Below are 25,773 nucleotides of genomic sequence, written 5' to 3'. Positions count from 1 at the left end.
CCCTATTTCAAAATAGGTCCTATTCCTTGTAGAATGAGGTTTACCAATTTCGAAATAAGCCAACCACTGATTTGAAATTATTTCAAAATCGTGTTTGTGTTGTGTAGACACTATGACAGTTATTTCAAAATAACAGCCATTATTTGAAATAATTGTGCTGTGTAGACCTATCCTTATGCTAGGGCTACACTGGGGCCCTGGCTCAAAATAACTTACGAAATTTGTGGTGCACAAATTGCATGTTATTTTGAGCTCCCTTATTTCAAACCCAGTGCAGGCTACACTGCATCGTGGTTCAAAATAAGGGGCTATTTCGAACATCTTGTTAACCCTTGTACTTCGAGGGTTACTGGGAAAGCAATATCACACTTGAAATAGCCCCGCTATTTTGAGCATGGTGTTTGGCCGTGTAGTTTCTAGTTTGGGATACAAAAGTATCCTAAAATGCAAACCATAGGGTAGCCTTCAGCTTAGAGAGCAGGTAGATGGAAGGGAAAATTGTATTAAATGAGCGGTTTGCAAAGCGAAGCAAAGCTCTGACAGTTATGACCATTCTTTCCATTTTTCTTCCACTCACTTTTCAGTATGGGTCAGGAACTGCTCATCCACCAAATATAACTTCCACTGATGAGAGTTCACAGAATTAGTTCCAGTATGCTCCAAGTACTTACATAGCATATGCTAAGTTTTGTTATGTTCTTAGTTTACTGCAACGTAATCATTGATACAATGTCACTGTGCCATCTTACCATGTGAATTAAATATTAATTAAAGGCAGAAGTGTATAATAACAGAGAAATGAAAAAAAAGAATGGGCATCAACCACATTCATCTACACATACCATGTTCTAGTCTTTCATAGTCTGAATCCAGAAGAAATGTTTTAAAGCGATTTGAAATGTAGTGGAAAGCTAAGAACTTCAGGAAATACTGATTGAATTCAAACTCCGTAGGATACTGGTTGTGAATCTACAAAATATGTACAGAAGAGGAAAAATACATTGACTATAATAAAACAAGAACGTTTAAAGGACAGGAAGGAAAAATATAATGAGAATGTAATAATCATGTGAATGCTGATAACAAATATGTACTTAAGGCCGTTGTCTTACCCACACTCCTTACAGATCCATCTGTTCAGATTCTTTTTCTGGTATTTTCATTTAAGACATTTTGCAGCTGAATTAAACCATGGCATGGTCTGCTGCATCAAAATGCCAGAGTATAGATAGTGTGATCCTAATTTTTAATTTAAAAACACAGTAGTTTTTCTACATAAGCAGTATCGCTAGCGTTGGTTGCTTTAACAGATACCACTTTCACAAACTTTATTTTATATTAGGGTTTACAGTTTCCATTTTCCAAAGTGTTTGCAAAGTTTGGTGAATTTCTTCCAAATATCAAATTCGGTTAATCTGCAATGAGCATCTGGTAATTCATATCCAACTGCACTTATGGGTAAGCAAAGTTAATTTGGATGAATATGACATTGCTTAACAATAGTTCAGCAGACAGAAAGAAGAGCCTGTGTACTTGAAAGCTTGTCTCTTTACCTGTAGAAATAATTTAATAAACGATACTAATTTAAGAGACAAGTTGGATGAAGTAAGTACAGTAAATGGTCTTCAAACTATTTAAAGGCTGTGTCTACACTAGCTCCCAACTTCGAAGGGAGCATGGTAAGTAAGGTGTTGGGAGATTATTAATAAAGTGCTGCGGTGCATATGAAGCACTTCATTAAGCTAATTCTCCCGTGCGGCAACTTCTAAGTGTTAAACTTTGAAGTACTGGCTCACGTGTAGCTGCAGCTCTTCAGTGTTGCCACGAGGGAGAATTAACTTAATGAAGTGCTGCATATGCACCACAGCACTTCATTAATAATCTCCTGACACCCTACTTACCATACTCCCTTCCAAGTTGGGAACTAGTGCAGACATAGCCAGAGGCATTAAAGACAAGGGATTGTCAAAATATTTTTCATAATTTTGATAAAACCCCCTTTTTATCACCATGATCACTGTAAATCTTGAACTAGATAGTTTCTTTAATTATATTTTCCTCTCTGTCACATACGATCTGTTATTTAGTGTTCCCTACGTCCCGGTCTATACTGTAGTGGTTATTTCAAAATGACTGGGAGTTACTTTGAAATAATGTAGTCCTGGTTTTGAGAGGAATAAATTCCTTTTTCTAAATAGTGCGAGTGTGCATGGGCAGGGGCTGTTACTTAGAAGTAACTGGCCTGCAGGGACCTGGCACAGCTACAGACCTGATCACTCTAGGCATATCTGCAGCCAACTCTACCGCCCTTCTCCCTGCCCAGAGCCTTAAAGGAGCCAGCCACAGGCAGACGGGCTGGCTGCACTTGGCCCGTCCTGTAGTCAGAGGGAGCCATGAGCAAGGCCAGAGCTCCCGGTGAGCCCCTAATGGTTGGCAGCACCACTGGAGCTGTTCCCATGACATATATTTCCCCTGGATGCAGGCAAAAGCCATCCTGGACCAATGAGGAGATCATGGACTTCAAAGGGCTTGTGGGTGGCAGGTGCTCTCTAGGATCGCCACACCTGGCAGCCAAATGCTAAGGTATATGTCTGATGGCCTTGTAGAGAAGGCACCCACCTGAACCCTGGAGCAGTGCTGGCTCAAAATCAAGGAGCTGTGGCAGGGCTGTCACCAGTCCTGGAGGAGTCCAGTCACTCTGGTGCGGCACCCCACAGATGCTATCTGAGGGGGTGTCCACAGCTCCCCCTGCAGTTGCAGAGTCCATCCAGGACATGCCCAACATCATCCTAAAGGATGATGACAGGGAGGGGGAGGAGCAGGAGGAATCCAACTACTTCATCATACCTGCCAGCCACTTCATCATACCTGCCAGCCAGGAGGTCCTATTGACTCTGGAGTTGGTCCTCCATCCCTCAGGATCTCCCCTAGGATCCTTGGAAGGGCACTTCAGGTGAGTTGGAAACCTTCCCCCAATGCCTAGGGGGCAGATGCTGGTGTGTGTGTGTGTGTGTTCTGTTTCAGTGTCCTGTCTCTACCAGTGCCAGGTGCTTAAGAGGAAGGTGCTCTTTAGCCAACAGATGGTAGTTAATCTGCCCTCCCCCCCGTCTCATTCTGATCATTAATATTTAGAGATTGGCTTAATCCATCAAGTATGAGCTTTAGTACCCTTTCCAAAATTTGTTAGTATTATTTATAGCAACTCTGGATATAGTAGTACGCATCCTTCAGTCTGCATAGACTATGGATCGCGTCCTTTATAGTTTCAATTGAGGACTTCATTTACAGCGTCTACTGTGACTATGAAGGCCCACACGAGAGTGACACTTCTTGCTGTATCTCTTGCAGATGTGGTGGGTGTCTGGCAAGTCCTTAGTGTGCTTTCTGTGCGTTTGCTTCTCCTCTGCTGCCTGATCCTCATCTCGCCCTTTTGAAGGCCCTTGTGTAACCCCTGCCTCCATCTGCTGTGGTCGTCTGCTAGTTCTTCCCAACTGTCCAGCTTGATGTCTACCTCTCTGAGGTCTCTCTTGCAGACATCTTTGTAGCGCAACTGGGGGCGTCCGGGAGGTCTTTTGCCAGAGGCTAGCTCACCATACAGGATGTCTTTTGGAATCCTTCCATCATTCATCCTGTGGACGTGGCCAAGCCAGCGGAGCCGACGCTGCCTGAGGAGGGTGTACGTGGTTGGGATTCCAGCTTGCTCGAGGACGGCGGTGTTGGTCACTCTGTCCTTCCATGATATTCCAAGGATGCGCCTGAGGGAGCGCAAGTGGAAGACGTTCAGCCTCATTTCCTGGCAGGCATACAGGGTCCAAGTCTCGCTACCATAAAGGAGGGTGCTGAGGATGTAGGCTCTGTAGACTTGCATTTTGGTGTGAGTGTACAGCTTGTTGTTATTCCACACTCTCTTGCTGAGTCTGGACAGAGTTGTGGCCACTTTTCCAATCCTCCTATTTAGCTCAGTGTCCAATGACAGGGTGTCAGTGATGGTGGACCCGAGGTACACGAACTCGTGGACGACCTCTAATGTATAGTTGTCAATGCCGATTGATGGGGATTCAGCAATATCCTGACCAAGTACGTTTGTCTTTTTTAGGCTGATGGTAAGCCCAAAGTCCTTGCATGCTTTGGAGAACCGATCCAGCAGTTTTTGAAGCTGGTCTTCTGTGTGAGACACTACAGCAGCATCGTCTGCGAGCAGCACGTCTCTGATGAGGACTTCCCGCACCTTAGACTTAGCTTTCAGCCTTGCAAGGTTAAACAGTTTCCCATCAGATCTTGTGTGCAGCAAGATGCCCTCTGTTGAAGATCCAAAGGCATGCTTCAGGAGGAGTGCAAAGAAGATCCCGAACAATGTCGGAGCAAGCACACATTTTTCTTTGACGCCGCTCCTGATTCTGAAAGCATCCGATAATGCACTGTCATATTGGATGGTTCCTCTCATGTCTTCGTGGAATGACTGGATCATCTTGAGTAACCGTGGAGGACAGCCTATCTTGTGGAGCAGTTTGAACAGTCCATCCCTGCTGACCAAGTCAAAGGCCTTGGTCAGGTCGATGAAGGCTAGGTAGAGTGGCTTCCTCTGCTTCCTGCACTTCTCCTGTAGCTGCCTTAGAGAGAAGACCATGTCAACAGTAGACCTCTCTGTGCGGAATCCGCACTGCGATTCAGGGTACACCCTCTCAGCAATCTTCTGGAGTCTGCCAAGGATGACGCGAGCGAACAGTTTACCAGTGACGGTTAGGAGGGAGATTCCATGGTAGTTGTTGCAGTTGCTTCTGTCTCCTTTGTTCTTATACAACGTTACAATGTTAGCGTTGCGCATATCCTGTGGAACCTCACCCTCTTTCCAGCACAGGCACAGTAGCTCATGTAGGGGTTCCAGGAGTGTGTCTGGGGCACACATGATTACCTCTGGTGGTATACCATCCTGGCCAGGGGCCTTTCCTGCTGCAATGCTGTCGATGGCACCCACGATGTAAATAAAGTATTTCACATATGTAACTGTTTGCAGGATTGGCCCTAAAACTGATGAAAAATTTTATTTAAATTCTGGATCATTTGTTCACTATAAAGTTGAACTATATTTATCAAAATATTAAACAGATATAACTGAAGTTTAAATAAAGGGAATTTCCTGTAATGACATCACTTTAACCCACTGCATGTTTTTAGAAGTAAAACTATTTGCCAGATGTTGCTATTGGGAACCAATGATTTAATATTAATTCAGCTGACACCTGGAGATACTGGAATAAACAACAACTTTTTCCAAAGATGATGCAGTTCTAATTTAGGAGTCACTGTTTCATATGTTTGTCAAAAAACAAAAGGGGGGGCACGATGCCAAAAAGTCTGGGAACCACTGATCTAGGATAACAAACTAACATAGGGACAAACTCATAGAAACACGATAGTACAAATATCTAGGATCAGATTCTTCACGCCAAATTTCTGTGTGAGCACGTGTATTCATTTGGATAACCTGTAGAAATGAGACGTTTGAAATCTGTAACAGTATCGTTAGAATTTATTACATCAACAACACATTATCATGGGCTAAAAAACAACCTTTGGAAAGTTTTGTGAACTATTCTTAGATAATTTATTCATAGTTATGATACTCTACCAGGATGGGCAAAATGCAGCCCATGGGCCCGGCCTGACACAGTTCTCTCCTGCCTGCTGCCCCCGCACGCTGCTCATAGTGGCCAGCTGCTGTGGCCAGCCCGTCTCTCTCTGCATGAAGCGCATCTCACGGGATGGCGGTGAGCTCCATGCACAGCCCCCACCACCCACCAGCACAATCCTTGCAGCTCCCACTGGGTGCAAACTGGACAATGGGTGCTGCCTGGGCTGTGCTTGTGGACATGAGCAACTGATGGAATCCCACCCTCCCCCCACCCCACCCATGGAGCGCTGTGCAGAGATGCACATGGCCCCAGCAGCCAGCTGCTTTGAGTAGTATGTGGAGCATGGCAGGCAGGGAGCCTGCCAGAGGGTCCTGCTGGGCTGATGGCTAAGAGTCACCCAGATGTGCACTTCCCAGCTAAAGCCTGCAACTGGCACCCTACTTCTCTCCTATTCCAACTCTCAGCTGAAGATCACAGCCTCCTTCTGCCTAGGTCACAACCCAAACCCTCTATAGCCTCTCTCTTGAGCTCTTTTCTGCACCCAACCTCCAGCTCAGACACCAAACCCCCTGTGTAGAAAAGTGTAACCCTTGACAACTTATCAAAATTTTGGAGTGGCCCCGCCACCAAAAATTATTACCCACCCCAGTACCAGATCATATACTTAGCCTACAATGGTTTGCAATTCAGAGTTTACCATGTATATAATACACAAGGCCCAGATTAAAAACTAACGTAAAAGACAAGAAATATAGCCTACTGTTAAAGTATGTGTATTCAAATTATTGATAATGTGTATCACTTACTAAACAAAAATAGGTAAGAAAGAAACATACCATACTACATACGGGAAGCTGCTACTGAATCTTAGAGATACCCTCAAATTAAAGAGTTCTTTTTTCCCTCTAAAGAGACTCACTAGCCTAAGCAAAAACAATCAGAATTAACTTTCATTTTTTAAAGGACATTATATAAATATGATTTTGGGCAACTCAATATCTTATCCTAGAAAAAATACATACCTTATTTCACAAAGAAACGTACTTTGGAGTGTAATACAAACACTTGAATTGGCCAAAATATATTGGAGAAAAGGTGTGCAAGGTAATATCTTTTATTTAAACAACTTCTTTGGTGAGAGATATGAACTTTAGAGCTGAAGAAAAGCTCAGAGTGAGCTTGAAATTTGTCTCTCTCACCAACGGAAGCTGAAGATACTATTCCCCCACCTTGTCTCTTAATATTGTCGGATCAACACTGCTACCAAAACACTGCATTCAAAAAACATGGGCAGAATACAAAACTTTATCAATGATTACCTGAAAATTCCTCCCCCTACCCCCCCCCCCTTTTTTTTTTTTTTTTTTTTGAGTAATATGATCCACACATCTGTTACGATGGGTAATTCATCCTGCTTGCAGCTTAGGGGCAGAAGCAGACCTGTCAGCCACTGGCAGCAGGGGAACATGAAGTTCCCCTCCAGTTGAGATAACTTCCCAGGCCAGGATAATTCAAACCAATTTCATAAATTACAGATGGCGTTACATATACGCTGAGGAAAAACGACAATTTATCTTTCTGCAGAGCATAATCAAGTTCACCTAATGATTACAAAGTTAAATACTTGGATATCAATTGCATATCTGGATGATCTTTTTTCCCTAAAGGATAGAATGGATCTGTGGACTAAACAAAAGGAAATTTTCAGGTAAACGTGGATAAATATTCCTATTCTTCATAGTAAGGTCCACAAATCTCTTACATTGAGATTTTCATAGCACTCTCTCTCCAAGAGGGGAAGCAGGAACATCCTTTAAATATGGACATTCAAAAACAAGGTAGATAATCAACTATGTATTTGATAGAATTCCTTTGTTTAGTAACGTCTCTGAAATGATGAGAGCTAGGACTACCAAATTTGATATACAGATTCCTCTTATCATAACTTAAAGCAAGGTAAGGATTTGGTTGTGCCAGGAAAATGGGATGTGCCTGAAATTGAATTGCTTCTCATAAAACCATACGGAAAACAGACAAATCACCAGCTAAGTGACAGGGACTTGCTGGGGGCATGTGGTCCCCTGTCCAGGACTGCCCCAGCCATGAACCTCCCAACCCCGCTTCCAGGCATCCTTTAAAGAGGATGGGTGGGAGCTTTGCTGACTGTTCCCCTTCATCAGGGAGAAATGGGAAATGCACAGTTTGCTGCATTCCTCACTTTGGTGGTGGTGGGGGGCACAGAGGATAAATTAATCTGGCTGCCCTGGCTGGGGGACATGCACCACTCACCCAGCTGTGCCCACTGGAGCACAGCCATGGAGAGGTGCTTCACACCTGGAGGAACTGCCAGTTGGAATGGAAGGTCCTGCCTCTATTCTGAGACAGTACATCTAGAAATGGTTGTAAGAGTTTGTATAGGCAAGAGGCAATCTGCAGGTCACTGATGAACCACAACGGCCTTGGTCATCAATAAACTGTCAGAATTACAGTTGCTTTATCCTACTTGATTTTGCTGAGAACACAAAATAGTAGAAGGCTGGGAGGAAAGGCATAAATCAATGATCCAACCGTAAAAACAAAAAAGCAGTCCAGTAGTACTTTAAAGACTAACAAAATAATTTATTAGGTGAGCTTTCGGGGGACAGACCCACTTCTTCAGATCATAGCCATGATCCAACCATAGTACCAGGAAAACATCCCCTCTTGAATTGTGGCCCTTGATGACTCAAGAGTATTGTGTTGGACACTTCTTGTTTCCTTGGGTTGCAAAAATATCCCAGGATGTGAATCCTCACTGTTGTAAAATATATTGCACCAGCAAAGAATGGACTCCCAGTTGTGATCCTTGTAAATATGCTTCTAAGGCTGTCCTCCATATTACTCCTAAAAAGTGTACTGGGAAAAGGATAATTTGATGCTGAATGCACCAGTTTCAGAACTTGATTGGTTCCCTGCAGAATGGCCTGAACTTTGTTTCCCCTTGTGTGTTGAATAGTGACAGAGAAATAGCCATGTTAGTCTGTATTCTATCAAAACAAAAAAGCAGTCAAGTAGCACTTTAAAGACTAACAAAATAATTTATTAGGTGATGAGCTTTCATGGGACAGACCCACTTCTTCAGATAATAGCCATACCAGAACAGACTCAATATATGAAGCACAGAGGTCCAAAAATTGTCATCAGGGTTGACAAATCAGAAACATTTATTTATTGCAGTGCCTCATTACCTTATTCCCAAGTGTATCATTAGCATCCCCCTTTTGAAAGGGGTGTGCTAGTGTAGCCTCAGCCTAAGTACATTTTCTAATCCTTCAATCATTTTCCTGGATCTTCTCTGAACAATCTGCAAGCTATCAATATCCCTCTTTAATTGTGGACACCAGAACTGGACACAGTAGTGGTGGCACCATTGCCAAATACTGAGGCAAAATAACCTGTCAGCTACTCAAAATTCCCATTAGTGCATCCAAGTATTGCATTAGCCCTTTTGGCTACAGCACTGCATTGGGAGCTTGTGTTCAGCTGATTATCTAGGATAAAGTTGTCTATGCTATAAATATGAACTAAATTCTTGGTCCTACAAGTTTACATTTACAAAGTAAAACAAAGTTTTCTTATGTCCAACTTACTCAGCAACCCAGATAATTCTGTACCAGTGACCTAGTTTCTTTACTTTTTTATCATTCCTCCAATTTTTTGTCACCTAAAAGTGATGACTTTCTGTTTTCCTATAGGTCATTGATTAAAAGGTGACACAGAAGAGGGCTAAAAGGACTAATCTCTCCCAGCCCACACTAGAAGCATGCCCATTCAGTGATGATTCCCTAATTTACATTTACATTTGAAGATATACTGGTTAGCCAGTTTTTATTCCATTTAATTTGTACTATGTTAAATTTACATCTTTCTAGTTTTTTAATCAAAATGTCATGCAAATGTTTTAAGGAAGTTTAAATACATTATATCAATGCTATTTCCTTTATCAACCAAACCTGTAATTTCATTAAAAAAATGTTAGTTTGACGGGATTTATTTTCTGAAAAATTCAGTCAGTTGAATCCTGTATCAGTTGCTTCTATTCCTGTTTGGGACATGATCTTTGTTGAAATCAGTGCCCGGAATCCTCACAGTGTGGGGCCCAAAAGTACAGATCACAGGAGTCCATTATGGCCAGTGGGCAGGATTACAATTACAGGGAGGTAAAAAGAGTGGAACTGTGAAAGAGAAGTCCCTATTTCTTTTTCATTATCTATTAGGAGCTCTGCAATGATGGCACCAACACATTTTTTCTAAACACTGAATTGGCATAGATTTGTTATGCTTACCTGATGCACACAGTCCAGGAACTGTAAGAAAATGGGAGCAAATCCACTGCCCTGACAATTGAGAGTCACATTACTACGTTGATTGAACTTATGACCAAAAGAGAGCCATTCTTTTTCCACTAACATTTGGAAGCCTTCCAGCGTCCTGTAAAATGGATCACTGAGTAATTGCACCAGAGACACCACCTAAATCACAAAACAGAGTGCACTGGCATTAATATCAGATACCACATACTTAAACTACAGTTCTGTTAAACAAACTGAATTGTTCTAAGCCCATTTATACGAAACACTGCAAGAAATCAAAAGCATTAAAATAATGAATAATTGGGGAGAGGTACCAGATAAGTGATTTACAATGTCAGAAATAATCTAGAAATCTGGATAAGAGTAAGCTTCATTAACAGAGCTTCAACTGAGGTTTCACTCAATTGGGGTTGCAGGGAGCAAATATGAGCAACTGCAAAATTCTGAAGTCATTACAATCTTTGTCAGTGTTTATTAAATTTTGATTAAAACATTTTTTTCATCAGACAAGAATGACAAGTATTTAGAAAAGGGGTGCTGGCCATTTCAGAAAAGGAGCTGGAAGATGGTGGGCTATATGTCTAGAATAATGCCTCGTAGTCCTCCTTTTATTAGGTAGCAGTTGGTGAGGCTCTAAAAAGGGCATATTGGGCGGAAATGGGTCTCTTCCTGCTCTCTCTCTCTAGGTATGCGCCTGCATGTCTCCCTTGTAATTCAAAAATGGTTAAGTGGACAGTGTTAAGCTTCATTTGTGCTTTTGTTTGTACAGAGCTATGAGTTATGTATCAGCTTCTCCAACAATTTTGTGGGATTATTGATTTGCTGGATTATGAAGCATTTATAAAGGCACAATCTACTCACTGAATGAACTCAGCTTTTGCTTTTCATTTAATGCATTGTTTGTTTCACAAGATCTTTACTTGGTAATTTGTCATTGTCGATGTTACAGAGTCAGAACTGTGTAGGTGTGTATGGTCAAGAGTTTCCCAAACACACAGTGTTAGAGATAAGGGTGTAATGCTCATCTTCTCTGCTAACATGTATTTCAACCATTAAGATAAGCAAGTCCTTGTGGAAGAAAGTAAGCCATTCTTCACGCATTAGCCTGCACAGGGCTGTGGACCTCGGTTAGGCCTTTGAACTGTTCAGGGCTTTCAAAACCTGGGGTGGAAATATACTGTTTTGAGTAGTGTTTTGGATTGGAAAATCCAAGTGGATGAAAACTTGTGACAGACCTAGGTAGCCTTGGCCTTTTTCCTGCTACCAGAAAGGGTTGTGTTTAGGAGTGTGTTGTTTAAAGTTATAATAAAATTATAGCTACCTGGCCAAAATCTATTGCTTGGTATTTACTAGCCCCTGCCATTCACAAATTTCTAATAGTAGCTTACCTGTGCAGTAATGTCCCAACCATCTTCCAAACAAACCATAACTGAAGAACCATTTTCAAGGAGCTCTGATATGACCACACCTAACTGGACTATTCTGTGAAGCTACATAATATAAAAAAGTAACATATTACAGTGCAGAATTCATATGTTAATATTGCTGAATGTTTACTGAATCATATACCATTCATGATTTAAATTATAAATACTAAATATGTATTATATATTTATAAATATTTAACATGTCCACTGTTCAAACTCTTTATGCATTTAGAAAGTAAGTTTCTGTCTTATGAAAATTGATCAAATATTTTCTCTCTCATTTAGTGTTGGCCAGGCTGGCTAGAAGGCAAGAAATTACATCTTCAGGTATTCATTACAGAACTAGTCCTAGACCTTAACGCAGTTGTAACTTTCCCCTTATGAACAGTCTTACTAATTTCAGTGTGACTTCTTATGGTTATAAATACAGGTGTGCGGAAAATTGAGATTGGGTTCTCTGTGACACCCTTGACTCTACAGTGGCAAGTGTAAGAACCCACTTCTAACCCTAGTGAGTATGAATACTCTAAAGGCCAGTTGGAAGAGTGACTGGGGGTTGGTACCAAGATCTGCACCAAGACAACCAAACTGATAGAAGCATTTGCATCTTCCTAGCCACTGATATCAAGTGTTGTTGAATGCATATTGGAAGGCTAGATTACAGACAAGATGGTATCTCCCCTTAGAGTAAATGGTGAATCCAGAAGGGAAAAGCAGCAGTGCAGGCCTCTCGCATTGTTGATACTAAGGGCAGGTCTACACTAGAAGCCCTAAGATGGGGCAGATGTATTGCTGTCGTGCATCTGGTGAGACGCTCTATGTCACTGGAAGAGAATTGTCCTGTCAGTATAATTGCTCCACTTCTGCAAATAAGGAAGCTATGTGGTGGGACAGTGTCTCATGCTGACATAGCTCTAATGTGGACCATGCTTAGGAGCCATTACTTGTATCACTCAATGACATGGCTTTAAGTTACATTGACCCAAGGGGTAGTGTAAACCTGCCCGAAGAGAGGAGGTTGCATGCCACTCAGAAGCGGTGCTGGATACTTCACAGTCCCAGAAGTAACAGCCTCTTTCAGTGGTCCCATGGTAGGTACTGGAGCCATGAACTCCAGTCTGTGACAATTACTATGTCATGAGATGGTCCCTGGCTGAGGTTAGCCAGACAGCTCAATGTACATTCGGTACAAAAGTATTTTATTCCTAACAATGAGAAGTCTGGTATTGAGAATTCAGAGGTAGCTGAAACAGTCTTTTGAGGCTTCTGAGTTTGGGGTGAGGAGCTTGGGAGGCAAGTCCCTGAGCACTAGTGGTTCCTTAGACATGGCTCTGGTGAAAATCTACTGTTTTTGTCAGATGGCAAGACAGGAGAGAGCACTTGCTCAAGGAGTGCTGGATGAACTTCCCTGCACAGACCAAATGAGATCTGATGCCAGGCAAAGCGGATTCCATGCAGTAGTGTTGAAGGTGCATTGTCCTCTTTGCTTTTTTTGTTTTTGATTTAAATCAGTGGTAGACCAGACACTGGTCCCTTATGCGGCCCTCAGCTAAGCACCTCAGTGAGTAATAATTCCAGCCCATCTCCCTGAAGCTTGTGATAGATATAATTGAACATTCCATCAAACAAGTAGACAACTAGCCTGAAAGCACACATTATCTTTCAACTTAAAGGAGTCATATGGAAGGTTGAATATGCTAATCATAGAACAACATTGTTACTTTAAATTTCTTAATTTGAGTCTTATGTGCCTTCATGCTACCTTAATAAAACACTGCAGTACATTTCATTTTTTTTCTTATTTATGCACCTCCATTTAAAGAAGCATTCAACTTTCTAAAATATTATTACAGACACACTGTGCAATTTATTTCTGTATTCTTCAGCAGAGAAAAATTCTGTATACTAAAAACAAATCTATAGGATGAAGATCTGAGTTTTTTCATAAGCGTGGTCTAAAAATGGCAAATTAAATATAAAGTCACCTTGTCTTTCCAGTTTGTCTTTATAACCAGATTGTATAAGATTTTGGTTTAGCACCTTAAGAACGTCTTGGGCTGTTGCTACACATGCCACCTCCTGTTGGAGGTGGCATGGTAATGAGGCAATTCAAAGCAGGGTAATGAGGCACTAATGTGCATATTCAGCACCTCATTAGCATAATGGTGGCTGCATGAATTTCGAAGTGCAGACTTTGAATTGCAGATTGACAGTGTAAATGCGGGCAGCTTCAAAATGTGTACCCCACTTCCACATTCCCTTACTCCCACAGAACTAGCCTTAGTATTGAATTAGGGCTAATATGTGACATATGATCTAATCCTAAACTAGGGAACTGAATTGTTGCTGTGCCCTTGGAGCACTACTGAAGGGATATAATCTCCCTCATTATCACCCTACTTCTTAGTGGAGGAAATGTGCCCTAACAAGTGTAGTCCCAAATCTATTCTACATCCCTACCCCAACATGCTGACTAACTATACTACTGAGCATGATGGCAGGATAGAGGGGGCAGAGCTTCCCTCCCTATGCCCTGCCCCACATTCGCAGCTTTCCGAGCAAGGGGTTGGACACAGCAGGTCTATGAAGCCTAAAGTCCCCCATGCTCTGGAAGTGCGAGTACAGTGCAAAAGAAAACAAACAAACAAAAGTGAAGTAAGGAGGCACAAGGCATCCCTTATGGTCCTTAGTGTGTGATTTCCAGAGTTACTGCTTATTCACTGTCTGTTTAATGTAAATGTTCTCCTTGGCTATGTCTACACTAGCCCCAAACTTCAAAATGGCCATGTAAATGGCCATTTTGAAGTTTACTAATGAAGCGCTGAAATACATATTCAGCGCCTCATTAGCATGCGGGCGGCCGTGGCGCTTTGAAATTGACGTGGCTCACCGCCACGCGGCTCGTCCCGACGGGGCTCCTTTTCAAAAGGACCCCGCCTCCTTCGAAGTCCCCTTATTCCTATGAGCATTCCTATGGCCATGTCGAAGTTTGGGGCTAGTGTAGACACGGCCCTTGAGTAGCTAGCATAACAAAATGGATATATCCTGTTTTATTATATTCCAAGGAGTATTTTTTCAGCAACACCTTCTCAACATAACATCCAGTTGTCCAAATGTTCACACTTATAATGTACAAAGAGTTCAATTTTCTACATCCCCACTCACTTGAATCCTACAAAACACAATCCTAACTTTTTTTATTTGGTTAATCTCTATTGAACATATGTGGAAGGAGGAAAGAAAGGGGAAAAATGGTAGAGAGTTTCTCAAAATGTCAATTGCAATGAAATACTTTTGAGAGTTTCTTCATGTTTGACCCTTAATAGCTCACAGACAGTTTATTTATTAAATAAAAGTATATACAGAAATGCAGAGTTAGCACACAGCTGAGTATGAGTTGTAAAATAAAATTGCCAATATATCATTCACTTTGAATAGTTACTTAATTGTTCTACTTTTATATTTTATCTGCCTTTAATAGAAAATGGAATAACTGAAGCGTGTACAATCAAGGCCATAAGAATCAAAAAAGGTAGTAAAACAATCTAATCTGTATTCTTGGCATTTGTTGCACACTATAGGAGAAAATGAATTACACTGCCTAGTTGTCAATTACAAGGAACAAACAACGGATGCTTCTCTGTCAACAGAGATCACAATGTATTCTTGGAAAATGGTATTGCATATATATTGTTCGAAGCACCTGCCATATGAATTACCTGTGGGAACCACTCTGATTCACCAAGTGCCTTAAGGAATGTTACTTCAGAATCTGTAGGAATAGTACTGGGAACACAAGCCCTCATCAGCTTTTTAAAACTTGTTTTCACCTGTCGTATGTCACTGAACTCAACAGCAACAAATTCACAATTCAAAGCAAAATCAGGTTTGAAGCTCTGTGGATGAATAAGACAATGACACATTAATCATTGGAAAAGGATATTCTTCATCCAAAGTATCTATGTGAGAAGAGATGTTTTCAAAGATATTAGGGTAAGAATTTCCAAACAAATTTTACATTTCATTTTGCATAATAATCTACTTAGTACACAATGATTCGTACCACACCCTTGTAAAACATAACAAAATATACTCCCCCATTCACCATCCAGAATAAAAAAGGATGTTACATATTTTTATTCTATTTGGTATTTAAATAAAATTGGCATTTAGCAGACCTTCCTAACTCTTTGGAAATTACATTAGAACTTCTGTGAAGTTACAATATCATTCAAAAATAAAATTATTTGATAAATATGGACTCAATAGCTTGATTATAAAGTCATTATTGCAGTCTGAATGGACAAACTCTTCTTACTTATGTGTAATTAGTACTTTGAATTGACTAAAATTACCAAAAATAAGGGAATTTATTGATAGATGCTCTAATAGATGTGATATGTCTAGGTATTCTAAATGAGAGCATGTAAGATTATTTACTGTGTTTTAATGAATAAAGAAGCTTGACTTTACCCTTAACTGAGATTTTTGTCCAAATATGTAGAGGGCAGCTTGGCGTTTCAGAAGCTGACTTTGCAAAAATGAACTGTTACTGTATGATGCTGTGTTATCTTTCCCCGCCAGTCTTGCACCCACATCAATAAATGGCGCTTGAGTGCTGATAAACCGATTGCTAGAACGAAGACTTGCCCATACACCTTTACAAAAAATAAAAATGTTATAGAACAATTTCTTAGTCACAGAAATGACATGATACAGAATAAATACATTGTAGCATGTATATATAAGCATATTTCTGAAACAAAGGTGTTTACACATGTCACTTAGATTATTTATAGATTGAAACGAGCATCATGCACTGAAGGAAATAATCCCAAACTGGAATAATTCGACAACTAAAATTCTCCAATTTAAACTATAGTACAGTAATAGAATGTGAGATACTGGTCAAAACTAGCTGAACATAGTGAACTCTTTCATATCCAGCATTCTATCATCTGGAACTCCCAAATAACTTAACAGTATAAGTTTACAGTGTACAATTCTACTGTTGTCAGTAAATTAAGTACTCTGCGTGTATTTTTGTTTCTTAATATCTAATCTTGTTTTAGTGTTATGCATTACTAGGTATACCTCTCTATTATCCAGAATATTTGAATACCCAGCAACTGCCAGGGCTGCCAAATATGAGAGTTTACTGTAACTGTTTTACCCATGGAAGCTTATGCCCTCAGAAATCCATTACTCTCTTGGTCTATGTCTAGATTGCAGGCTTCTGTCGGGAGCCCAGAGGTCTCCTAATAGATGTCTGGTGTTCCAGGAGCATTCTGCTGACATCCTGGTCATCCTTGATATGTTGACAGAGGGGGTTTTCCCGATATTTGGCCCCATGTAGATGGACCAATTCTGGGAAAGCTTCTCCCGACAAAACTGTTGGCAGAAGATATGCAAATACATTGCACAATATGCGTATCTTTTGCTGACAGAGCTCTTCAATTCAGACATATCCTCAGGTACTCCAGGACTCCTTGCTGGTTTTACAGATACATACTCACATGGACTTCCCTTTGAGACTGTATTAATAGTGTTTGCTATAAAATCAAAACATAATTCTGATAGGAGCAACAATTTGAAAATAATGAATATGTATTTAACTATATGTAAATAAAAATGTTAAGTGATCTTTTACATACAAATTGCACACATTTCTATAGCTTTCTTTGCTTCAGGCTTGTTGTTTTGGCAGCTTATCTACCCAGCTACCACAAAGTTTTTCCTCAACAACTGAATGTATCTCTTGCTTCATATAAAGTAAAAAAGCGCCCCATTATTTTTAGTGTAATTAAAATTAATATTAGTATAAGCAATCCAAATACTAAACTTCATGGTGTTATTCCATATTTGAATCTGAATAATATTAATTACAATATTTAAAGCCACAATAATGGATTATCTTATGAAATTTATTTTTTAAACATCATGTCTACATTGACTTAAAACACATCCCTTGTTTTGCGATATGCTTCACAATTAACATTTTGACACACATTAATATGGGTCTAGTGGTTAGAACAAATATGCTGGTGGTGCCTTATAGTTCCTGGTATCATATTTCAATTCTCCTCTCTTTTCACTGTAGGGCCTTCATGAGCCATTTTACCTCCATCTAAGATAAAGCAGCAACAAATATACTGCAGAGATGACTCTTACACTGGCAGAGAGATGACTAGGTAATCTAATTAATATATTCTTTTGCTAATTTATACAGTTCTATGCCTCAACCAAGCTAGACACCTGGGACAAGATTTAAAAAAATGTATTAGTTAATTTTTGCATGCCTCAATTTTTACATGCCCATCATGAGGCAACTTAGACTTTTAATTTTCAGAGGTAGGTAAATCAGCACTCTCAGAATAGCTAATCCCCTCAAATATCTCCCCATTAGACTCTGACAATGGGTCATATCCCCCTGTCTCATCTGACTTGCTTTTTCCTCTTTTGACACGTACTATTGATAATGGGCCATTTCCACCTTGCTGAATAGACCTTGTCAGCTCTGGCCCTCCCTTTTACTGGGACCCACTCTTTAAATACCCCTCTGAAACCTCCCCACAAGTCATGCATCAGAAGAAGTGGGTCTTTGCCCACGAAAGCTTATGCTCCAAAATATCTGTTAAGTCTATAAGGGGCCACCGGACTTCTTGTTGTTCTCAAAGCTACAGACTAACACAGCTACCTCTCTGATACTTGTCACGATGCAAGGCACTACATTTAGCCATAATGAATGGAAATCCATCAACCTCATGAAAAAACTTGCACAGATTTAGACAGACATCACCCTCCTCTCCAAATGCAAACACAAGGACATCATACCAAAAGGACTGAAGGTGAAAAACCCACTGAAATCAACAGATTTAGATATTGACATAGAAAGTACACTTATTAAGTTTGCAGATGACACCAAGCTGGGAGGGGTTGCAACTTCTGTAGAGGATAGGGTCATAATTCAAAAGGATCTGGATAAAATGGAGAAACGGGCTGAGGTAAACAGGATGAAGTTTAATAAGGACAAATGCAAAGTGCTCCACTTAGGAAGGAACAATCAGTGTCACACATACAGAATGGGAAAGGACTGCCTAGGAATGAGTACAGCAGAAAGGGATCTAGGGGTTATAGTGGACCACAAGCTAAATATGAGTCAACAGTGTGATGCTGTTGCGAAAAAGGCAAACATGATTCTAGGATGCATTAACAGCTGTGTTGTGAACAAGACACGACAAGTCAGTCTCCCACTCTACTCTGCGCTGGTTAGGCCTCAGCTGGAGTACTGTTTTCAGTTCTGGGCACCGCAGTTTAGGAAGGATGTGGAGAAATTGGAGAGGGTCCAGAGGAGAGCAATGAGAATGATCAAAGGTCTAGAGAACATGACCTATGAAGAAAGGCTGAAAGAACTGGGCTTGTTTACTTTGGAAAAGAGAAGATTGAGGGGGGACATGATAGCAGTTTTCAGGTATCTAAAAGGGCATCATAAGGCAGAGGGAGGAAACTTGTTCTTCCTTGCCTCTGGGGATAGAACAAGAGGCAATGGACTGAAGTTGCAGCAGGGGAGGTTCAGGATGGACATAAGGAAAAAGTTCCTAACTGTCAGGGTGATCAAACACTGGAACGAATTGCAGGGGGAGGTGGTAGAGTCTCCATCACTGGAGATATTTAAGAAGAGGTTAGATAGATGGCTTTCAGGGATGGTCTAGAAAGTGCTTGATCTTGCCATGAGGGCAGGGGGCTGGACTCGATGGCCTCTCAAGGTCCCTTCCAGTCCTACTCTTCTATGATTCTATGATTCTATACTACACAGATTACAGTGAGAGATTGTGCCACACACTCTCTAAGAAACTGAGGAACCACCTGATCAACATCCTGTACAGCAAACAGGAAAAGATCAAAAGAGAGCTCTCAAATCTGGAGACCCTCATAAATGAACAATCTTCCATGCAAACCTCCACATGGCTGGACTTTACTAGAACAAGACAGGAGGTTTACAACACACCTTTCTCTTCTCTGAAGAAGAAAAAGGACTGTAAACTATCTAAACTCCTACTTTCCACATGGGGCTACAATAGTGCTACCCCTAACTCACCCCACAATATTGTCAATCTATTCAACTACACACTCAGCCTGGCAGAAGAATCTGCCCTTTCTCGAGGACTCTCTTTCTGCCCCACCACCCCGACAAACTTGATACAGTTCTGTGGTGATCTGGAAGCCTACTTTCGTGGTCTCCGACTCAAGGAGATGGGCTATGCTGAATGAACAAGCAAGTCCCTGTCTGAGATTTCCTAAACTGCTAAATTGTGAGGGTAATCACAGTCACAAAGAAAAAAGGTTTGCGCTGTCTTTTGTAACTGTTCTTCAGGATGTGTCACTCATATGAATTCCAACAGGCATGCGCGCACACCATGTGCATGGTTGTCAGAATTTTTTTTTCCTTTGGTGATACCTGTCAAGTCAGCTGTGGAGTTCACTGGAGTGGCACCTTCAGGGCTCTATATATTAGACACTGTCCATCCCCGACTCACTCAATTCCTTCCTTCCCATTTATTCTGATGGGGAAGGTAGGGGGATCTGGAATGGACACGAGCAACACATCTCCAAGAACAACAGTTACGAAAGGCAGGTAACCATTTTTTCTTTGTCAAGTGATTGCTCATGTGCATTTCAATAGGTGACTCTCCAGAAGTTTCTATGGAGGATGGATTGGGTCGCTGCCTGTAGGAATGTCCTGCCAAAGACTGGCATGGCATGGCATGCCTGCCGAGTGATGACATAGTGCGATGTGAAGGTGTGAATGGATGACCACATAGCTGCCCAGCAGATGTCCTGGATAGGGATCTACATGAGAAATGCTACCAAGCGAGCTTTTGCCTTATTGGGCAGGTCATAGCAGACTGTGATGCAGGAGGGGAAGGTTATAAATGCTGCTTCTGCCCCCTTGCAAAATATCTAAGTTCCCATTGGCTGGTTTACAACCAATAGGAGCTCAGCTATTTTGCTTGGGGGTAGAAGCAGTGTGCCAAGCCTTTCCCCACCCCTCCTGCATCTAGACCAAAGAGCTACAGGAAGCACGCTGTAATCTTGAGTGGCCTGGGGCTGCAGAAGGCCAAGAGGCTGCCACAGGGCTGATGGCTGGGAGCCGCCCAGGTAAGTCTTCCCAGTCAGAGCCTGCCTCTGGCACCCCAAACCCTCCCTCTCTCCAACCCTCTGCTCCCATCACTTCACATAACCTTAACTTTCTGCCCCTCCTCCTGCTCCCATACCCCATCCCAGACCCTTCACCCCAATGCCCTGCCCCAGGTCACAACCTCTCCCTGCCTATTTGTCACAGCCCAAACCCCTGCACCCATTCCTACACTCAGGCCCTGCCTCATCCCTGTGTCCAGGGTGGTGTTTGGCTCATTTAAGAGGACGACTAGGTTGGTAAAGATGGTCCTTGTTAGTGTTATGTGTGCCAGGACCTGCTCTCTGGACTTGCCCTTGAAGAACCAATACAAGGAGACATGCCTCAGGTGCTTCTGGATGAAGACCACCATGGGAACGGGGGCAGGCGGGGAACTGGATAAAGTATCCTCCCCATCCCATGTCCAGGCACAGTACAAATGGTATAATCAGTTGCCAGATGGGAAAGGATCCAGTATGGGAACTGGCACTCCATCCTCGGGCTCGCTCTCAAAAGTTGGGCTGTGACTCTGGGATTGTCTAGAAGCCCTGTGGCGCTGGTGCCTCCTCTGATTTTGGCCCCTGTGCCTGGAATCTGAAGGACTTCCTATGGGAACAAAAAAGCAGTCCAGTAGCACTTTAAAGACTAACAAAATAATTCATTAGGTGATGAGCTTCCGTGCAACAGAACCACTTCTTCAGAACATGGCCATACCAGAACAGACTCAATATTTAAGGCATGGAGAACCAAAAATAGTAATCAAGGTTGACAAATCAGAAAAATATTATCGAGGTGAGCAAACCAGAGAGCAGAGGTGTGTTAACGTGTCGAATTTGAATATAAAAGAGAGTTCAGCAGCCTATCTCTCCAAATGGCTATGACAATTCCTCTTCAGTAAAACACAGACTTTCAGGTCATTAACAGAATGGCCCACTCCCTTAAAGTGCTGGCTCACAGGTTTGTGAATCAGGAGTGTTTTTATGTCTGTTTTATGCCCATTAATTCTTTGTCTAAAAGAGTTTGAAGTCTGTCCAATATACAAAGCATGTGATGTTAGTAGAGGAACATAAGAATGTGCCCGTGATTCTGTGAATAACCTGGTTAGGTCCAGTGATGGTTCCTGTTCTCTCTGCTCCTATGGGAAGTGTGATTTGCAGGGATTCAAGGGTGATCCTATTGTCTTTCAGACTGTACAGGCATGGTTCATGTTCTCTGCAAACAGTCCTGGCACAGTTGAATGGCAACTCTTTCATGACAGTTTAAACCTCCAGAGACCTGCAACCATATGCCCCTTCTCATGGTGACAGCCATGGCCATTATATGTGCTGCTGAGTCAGCAGAGTCTAGGGCCACCTTAGGGAGGTTCTGGCAACCAGTTTGCCCTCCTCTAAAAGGCCTGCAAATTCCTGGCAGCAGTCAGCAGGAAGAAGCTCTTGGAACTTAGTGAGGGCACCCCAGGAGTTAAAGAATACCAGTTCAGCAACATCTTCTGGTTGGCCACCTACAGTTTTAGGAGAATAAATCTTATGTCCAAAGAGAGCTAGCTTTTCAGCATCCTTTGATATGGGTGTGGGTCCCAGCTGCTCTTGCTGCTCCTTATGATTCACTGCTTTCACCACAAGGGAGTCTGGCTCTGGATTCTTTGCGGTGCATGAAGTACCTCCTCTCAATGCCCTTGGACACAGGAGGAGGTATGGATGCTGGGGTTTGCTATAGCACCTTTATGTTGTTTCTGGATTATCTCAATCAGTGGCAAAGCAAGACCACTCTTGAAGGGCCTTCTGGGTGTCCTACAAGGATGTCAACCATAGAGTTAGTGTCCTCAATGATCTCCTCTGTCTGCAACTACAGGTTTTGTGCCCCTTGCTGTAGGAGATCCTGCTGGTTTTTGGTGTCCATGGCAGTTGGTGTGGTGGCTGAGGTGCCAACCACTGCCTTGACTGGAGATGAAGACAAACCCCTTGAAGACCTCTGGAAGATCAACATTTTGGCCTTCTTGCTCCCTAGGGGGAGATTCAGGTGCTACCAAGCTGGTGTTCAGAGAACTCTGGTGCCAGGGACATACATGGTGCCTGGAGAGAGGGTCTCAGTGCTGTACTCAGTGCCCCAGAAAGGGGACACAATGTTGTGCACAGTGCCGTGCATGGGGCGGGGGGGGGGTGTACGCCTGCTCCCTGGGGGAATGGCACTAATCAGGGTAGCAGATGGTGGGTTGTGGAAGCCACTGACATGGCCCTAGAAGGTGGCCCATTGGCTTAGTGATAACCCCACAGAGTCCAAAAGAGCCAGTGGACCAGTGTTTGCCACTGTTGCTGCCAGGAGGGCAACGGTGCCAGAGCATGCTGAGGGCTACAGTACCAGAAGTGGTTCCAGGAACTTGATCAGTACTGGCTTCACTGAGATGTGGACGACTCCTCATCTGAGTCTGCCTAATATTCAGAGCCTAACCATGGTGATACCAAGGCTGGTGGTATTGGGGAGGAAAACTGTGGCAACAGTGAGCAGTATTGCATCATCATAGGCTTGTTCATGGGGCCCTGCTGGTAGCTGCAGTGATACGAGGCCCTGAGTCAGTGCCAAGGTTTGTGCCTTTATCTGCCAAGTCAGTGACTGCACTGTGATGACGATAAGATTTCTGGTGGCCTCATAGGTGTCAGGAATGCCAGGAAGGTCTAACTCCTTTGCCAATTTCTCCCTACCAGGGGATATGACAAGCACCAGACTCAAAACCCTCTGTGGAGCTGGAGCTGATTGCGCTGCAGCCTGCTGCCCCCCTTTTGGGTACCCTGCCTTATGGTGCACCCTACTTTTGAATGAGTCTGGCAACTATACTTTTCTTCTTGTGTGGCACCAGCCAGTGCAAATGGAACCACATACTTGAACCTGTCTGCATCAAGGAGAGGTGTCAGTGGTCTCTTAGGCACCTTTACACAGTGCCAAGGGGTCTCGCACAAAGGCTGTTGCGCATTCACCCCCAGAACTGGTGCTGACTCCAACTTAGGTTGAGGATGAAGAGCCACCTCCAAAAGCAAGAGCTTCAGGTGATAGTCTCACTCCTTTTTAGTCCAAGGCCAAAAGTTCAGGCAAACAGGGAATACAGGTGTTTGATGGCCCCTCTCCAAGGCATTTATGGCAGGAAGACTGGGCATAGGCTTGGGCGTAGGCTTCCCACAGCATGCGTTGGTCAGGAGAACTGTAAACTGAAGGGGGAAACCCCAGGGGAAAACTCTCTCCTTCTCAGCTAAATAACTACAGGACTGAGACACTGAAAACTAAATGAAGAACTAAACAACTACAGATACCAAGAATACACTTGCAGAGAAAGAGCACTAAGAAGCTCCAATGACCAATACCGGTGGTAAGAAGGAAGTGAGAAGGTGGAGGTGAGCAGTGTTCTATATAATGCACCTTGAAGGGACCAAGCCAGAGGGCTGCACAGCCGACTCAACAGGTACAACTGAGGGAAAAATTCTCCAACTATCGTGTGCACAGCACATACACACACCAACTGGAATGCATATGAGCAATCACTTGAAAAACAACTTTATTAACATGCTTAAGGTTGCCTAATACTGTCATTTGAAGATATACGAAAACAAAGCACTAACTATGGCGATGGAAGAATAAAATATATCTCCAGGACAGAGAATACAGTACACCTTGATGTATTCTTCCCTTAGCTGCTGATTTGGAATTTGAATGTGTGACCCAAGCACTGGTAGACAAAGAGTACAGGCAGAAGGAGGAGAAATGGAATGCACATTGCAGGGAGACAGTCATAAACAGATTGAGTGGGAGAACAGATTATTTTTCAGTTTCCTTTGATGTAAGATTATACTCAAATAATTTTCAGAAAATTTTCAGAAGTACCAGATAACAGGTTTCTTAGTCATTACAAAACAACAGAAAACAATAAAACTGAAAAGCAGTATCTACTTGTCAACATCATTTTTAGGGGCTTTGCAGTAATTCCAAACATGCACAGACAAGAAGATGTACCATTGTATGACAATTATATCAAATAGAGATTGAGCCATGCACTCAGATAGCTGGATAACTTACTGATGCATCTGATGAAGCAGGTCTTTGCCCACAAAAGCTTATGCTCCAAAATATCTGTTAGTCTATAAGGTGCCACAGGACTTCTTGTTGTTCTTGAAGATACAGCCTAACCACAGCTATCTCTCTGATACTTATTGAGCATTACTATTTTAAAAAGATTTTACCCTATCAGAAGCAAGCTTAACCATAAAGCAACAGAATAGTTGCATAAAATTCTATTTGCTCTCCTCTCATTGGCATAAGCACATAATTTTTATCCTGTTCTCTAGGTCTATCAGAATGCAGGACAACAGTCCTACCTAGCTACATTTCTCAAGCTCAGTGTAAGGCAGGAGCAGGTGAAATATGGACCATGGGCTGGAAACAGACCACAGACCAATGGGAACCTCAAGCAGGATCCCAGCCTGTCCTGTCCTAGCATGGAGCCATGTACTCGCTATGCGCTGGACACTGCTGGGGGTGGGGGAGGAACAGAGAGCTTTGTGCATTGCCCCTGCCACCAGCGCAAGCTTGCGGCTCTTCTTATGGCAGTGTCCAGAATCCAGAGAACACAAGGCCCCAGCAGCTGGCTGCTTTGAGTGGCATGTGGGGTGCAGCAGGCAGGGAGCCTGCCTGAGGGACCTGCTGGGCTGCTGACCAGGAGCTATCAGAGGTAGGTGCCTCCTGGCCAGAGCCTGAACTTGGCACTCCACCCGCTCTCTCCTGTGCTACTTGCCCCCGTCCTGCACCCTTGCTCCTGATTACAACCCAAACCCTCCTCACTCCTGCTTCTGCACCCACACCGCCTTCCAGATCCTGCACCTCAAGTCCCTGCCCCAGGTCACAACCCAAACCCCTGCACCTCCTCCTACCATCCCTGCCCCAGGTCTCAACCCCATCCCACACCTTGCACCCCTTCCTGCATCCCTCCTCCGGGTCAGAATCCTCTCCTGCACCCATACTCCCTCCTGGACCCTGCACCACCTCCTGTACCCCAATCCCCTGCCCCATGTCAAAACCTAATCCCCCCAAACCCCTCCTGCACCTGGTCACAACCCCCTCACAGACCCTGAACCCCCACCCCCACTTCCAAGTCAGAATCCTCTTGCACCTTACACCCTCCCAGACTCTGCACCCCAATCTCC

The 25,773-nt window shown here is 42.8% G+C and overlaps 1 protein-coding gene across 4 annotated transcripts in view; it reads right to left on the bottom strand.

Annotated features, from left to right (window-relative positions):
* Nucleotides 1-25,773, bottom strand: part of SBF2 (SET binding factor 2) — a 648,361-nt gene that overhangs the window by 31,378 nt on the left and 591,210 nt on the right. For all 4 annotated transcript variants that reach the window (XM_074997415.1, XM_074997417.1, XM_074997416.1 and 1 more), the window contains 5 exons: nt 15,886-16,070; nt 15,132-15,308; nt 11,374-11,475; nt 9,959-10,144; nt 843-969 (listed from right to left, as the gene is read on the bottom strand). In XM_074997415.1, the coding sequence (XP_074853516.1) occupies nt 843-969; nt 9,959-10,144; nt 11,374-11,475; nt 15,132-15,308; nt 15,886-16,070 (777 nt within the window). The remainder of the gene's footprint in view (nt 1-842; nt 970-9,958; nt 10,145-11,373; nt 11,476-15,131; nt 15,309-15,885; nt 16,071-25,773) is intronic.

The sequence above is a fragment of the Carettochelys insculpta genome, chromosome 6, assembly GCF_033958435.1.
Source record: "Carettochelys insculpta isolate YL-2023 chromosome 6, ASM3395843v1, whole genome shotgun sequence".
NCBI classification, from domain to species: Eukaryota; Metazoa; Chordata; order Testudines; family Carettochelyidae; genus Carettochelys; species Carettochelys insculpta.
This window is presented reverse-complemented; position numbering and strand designations above follow the sequence as displayed.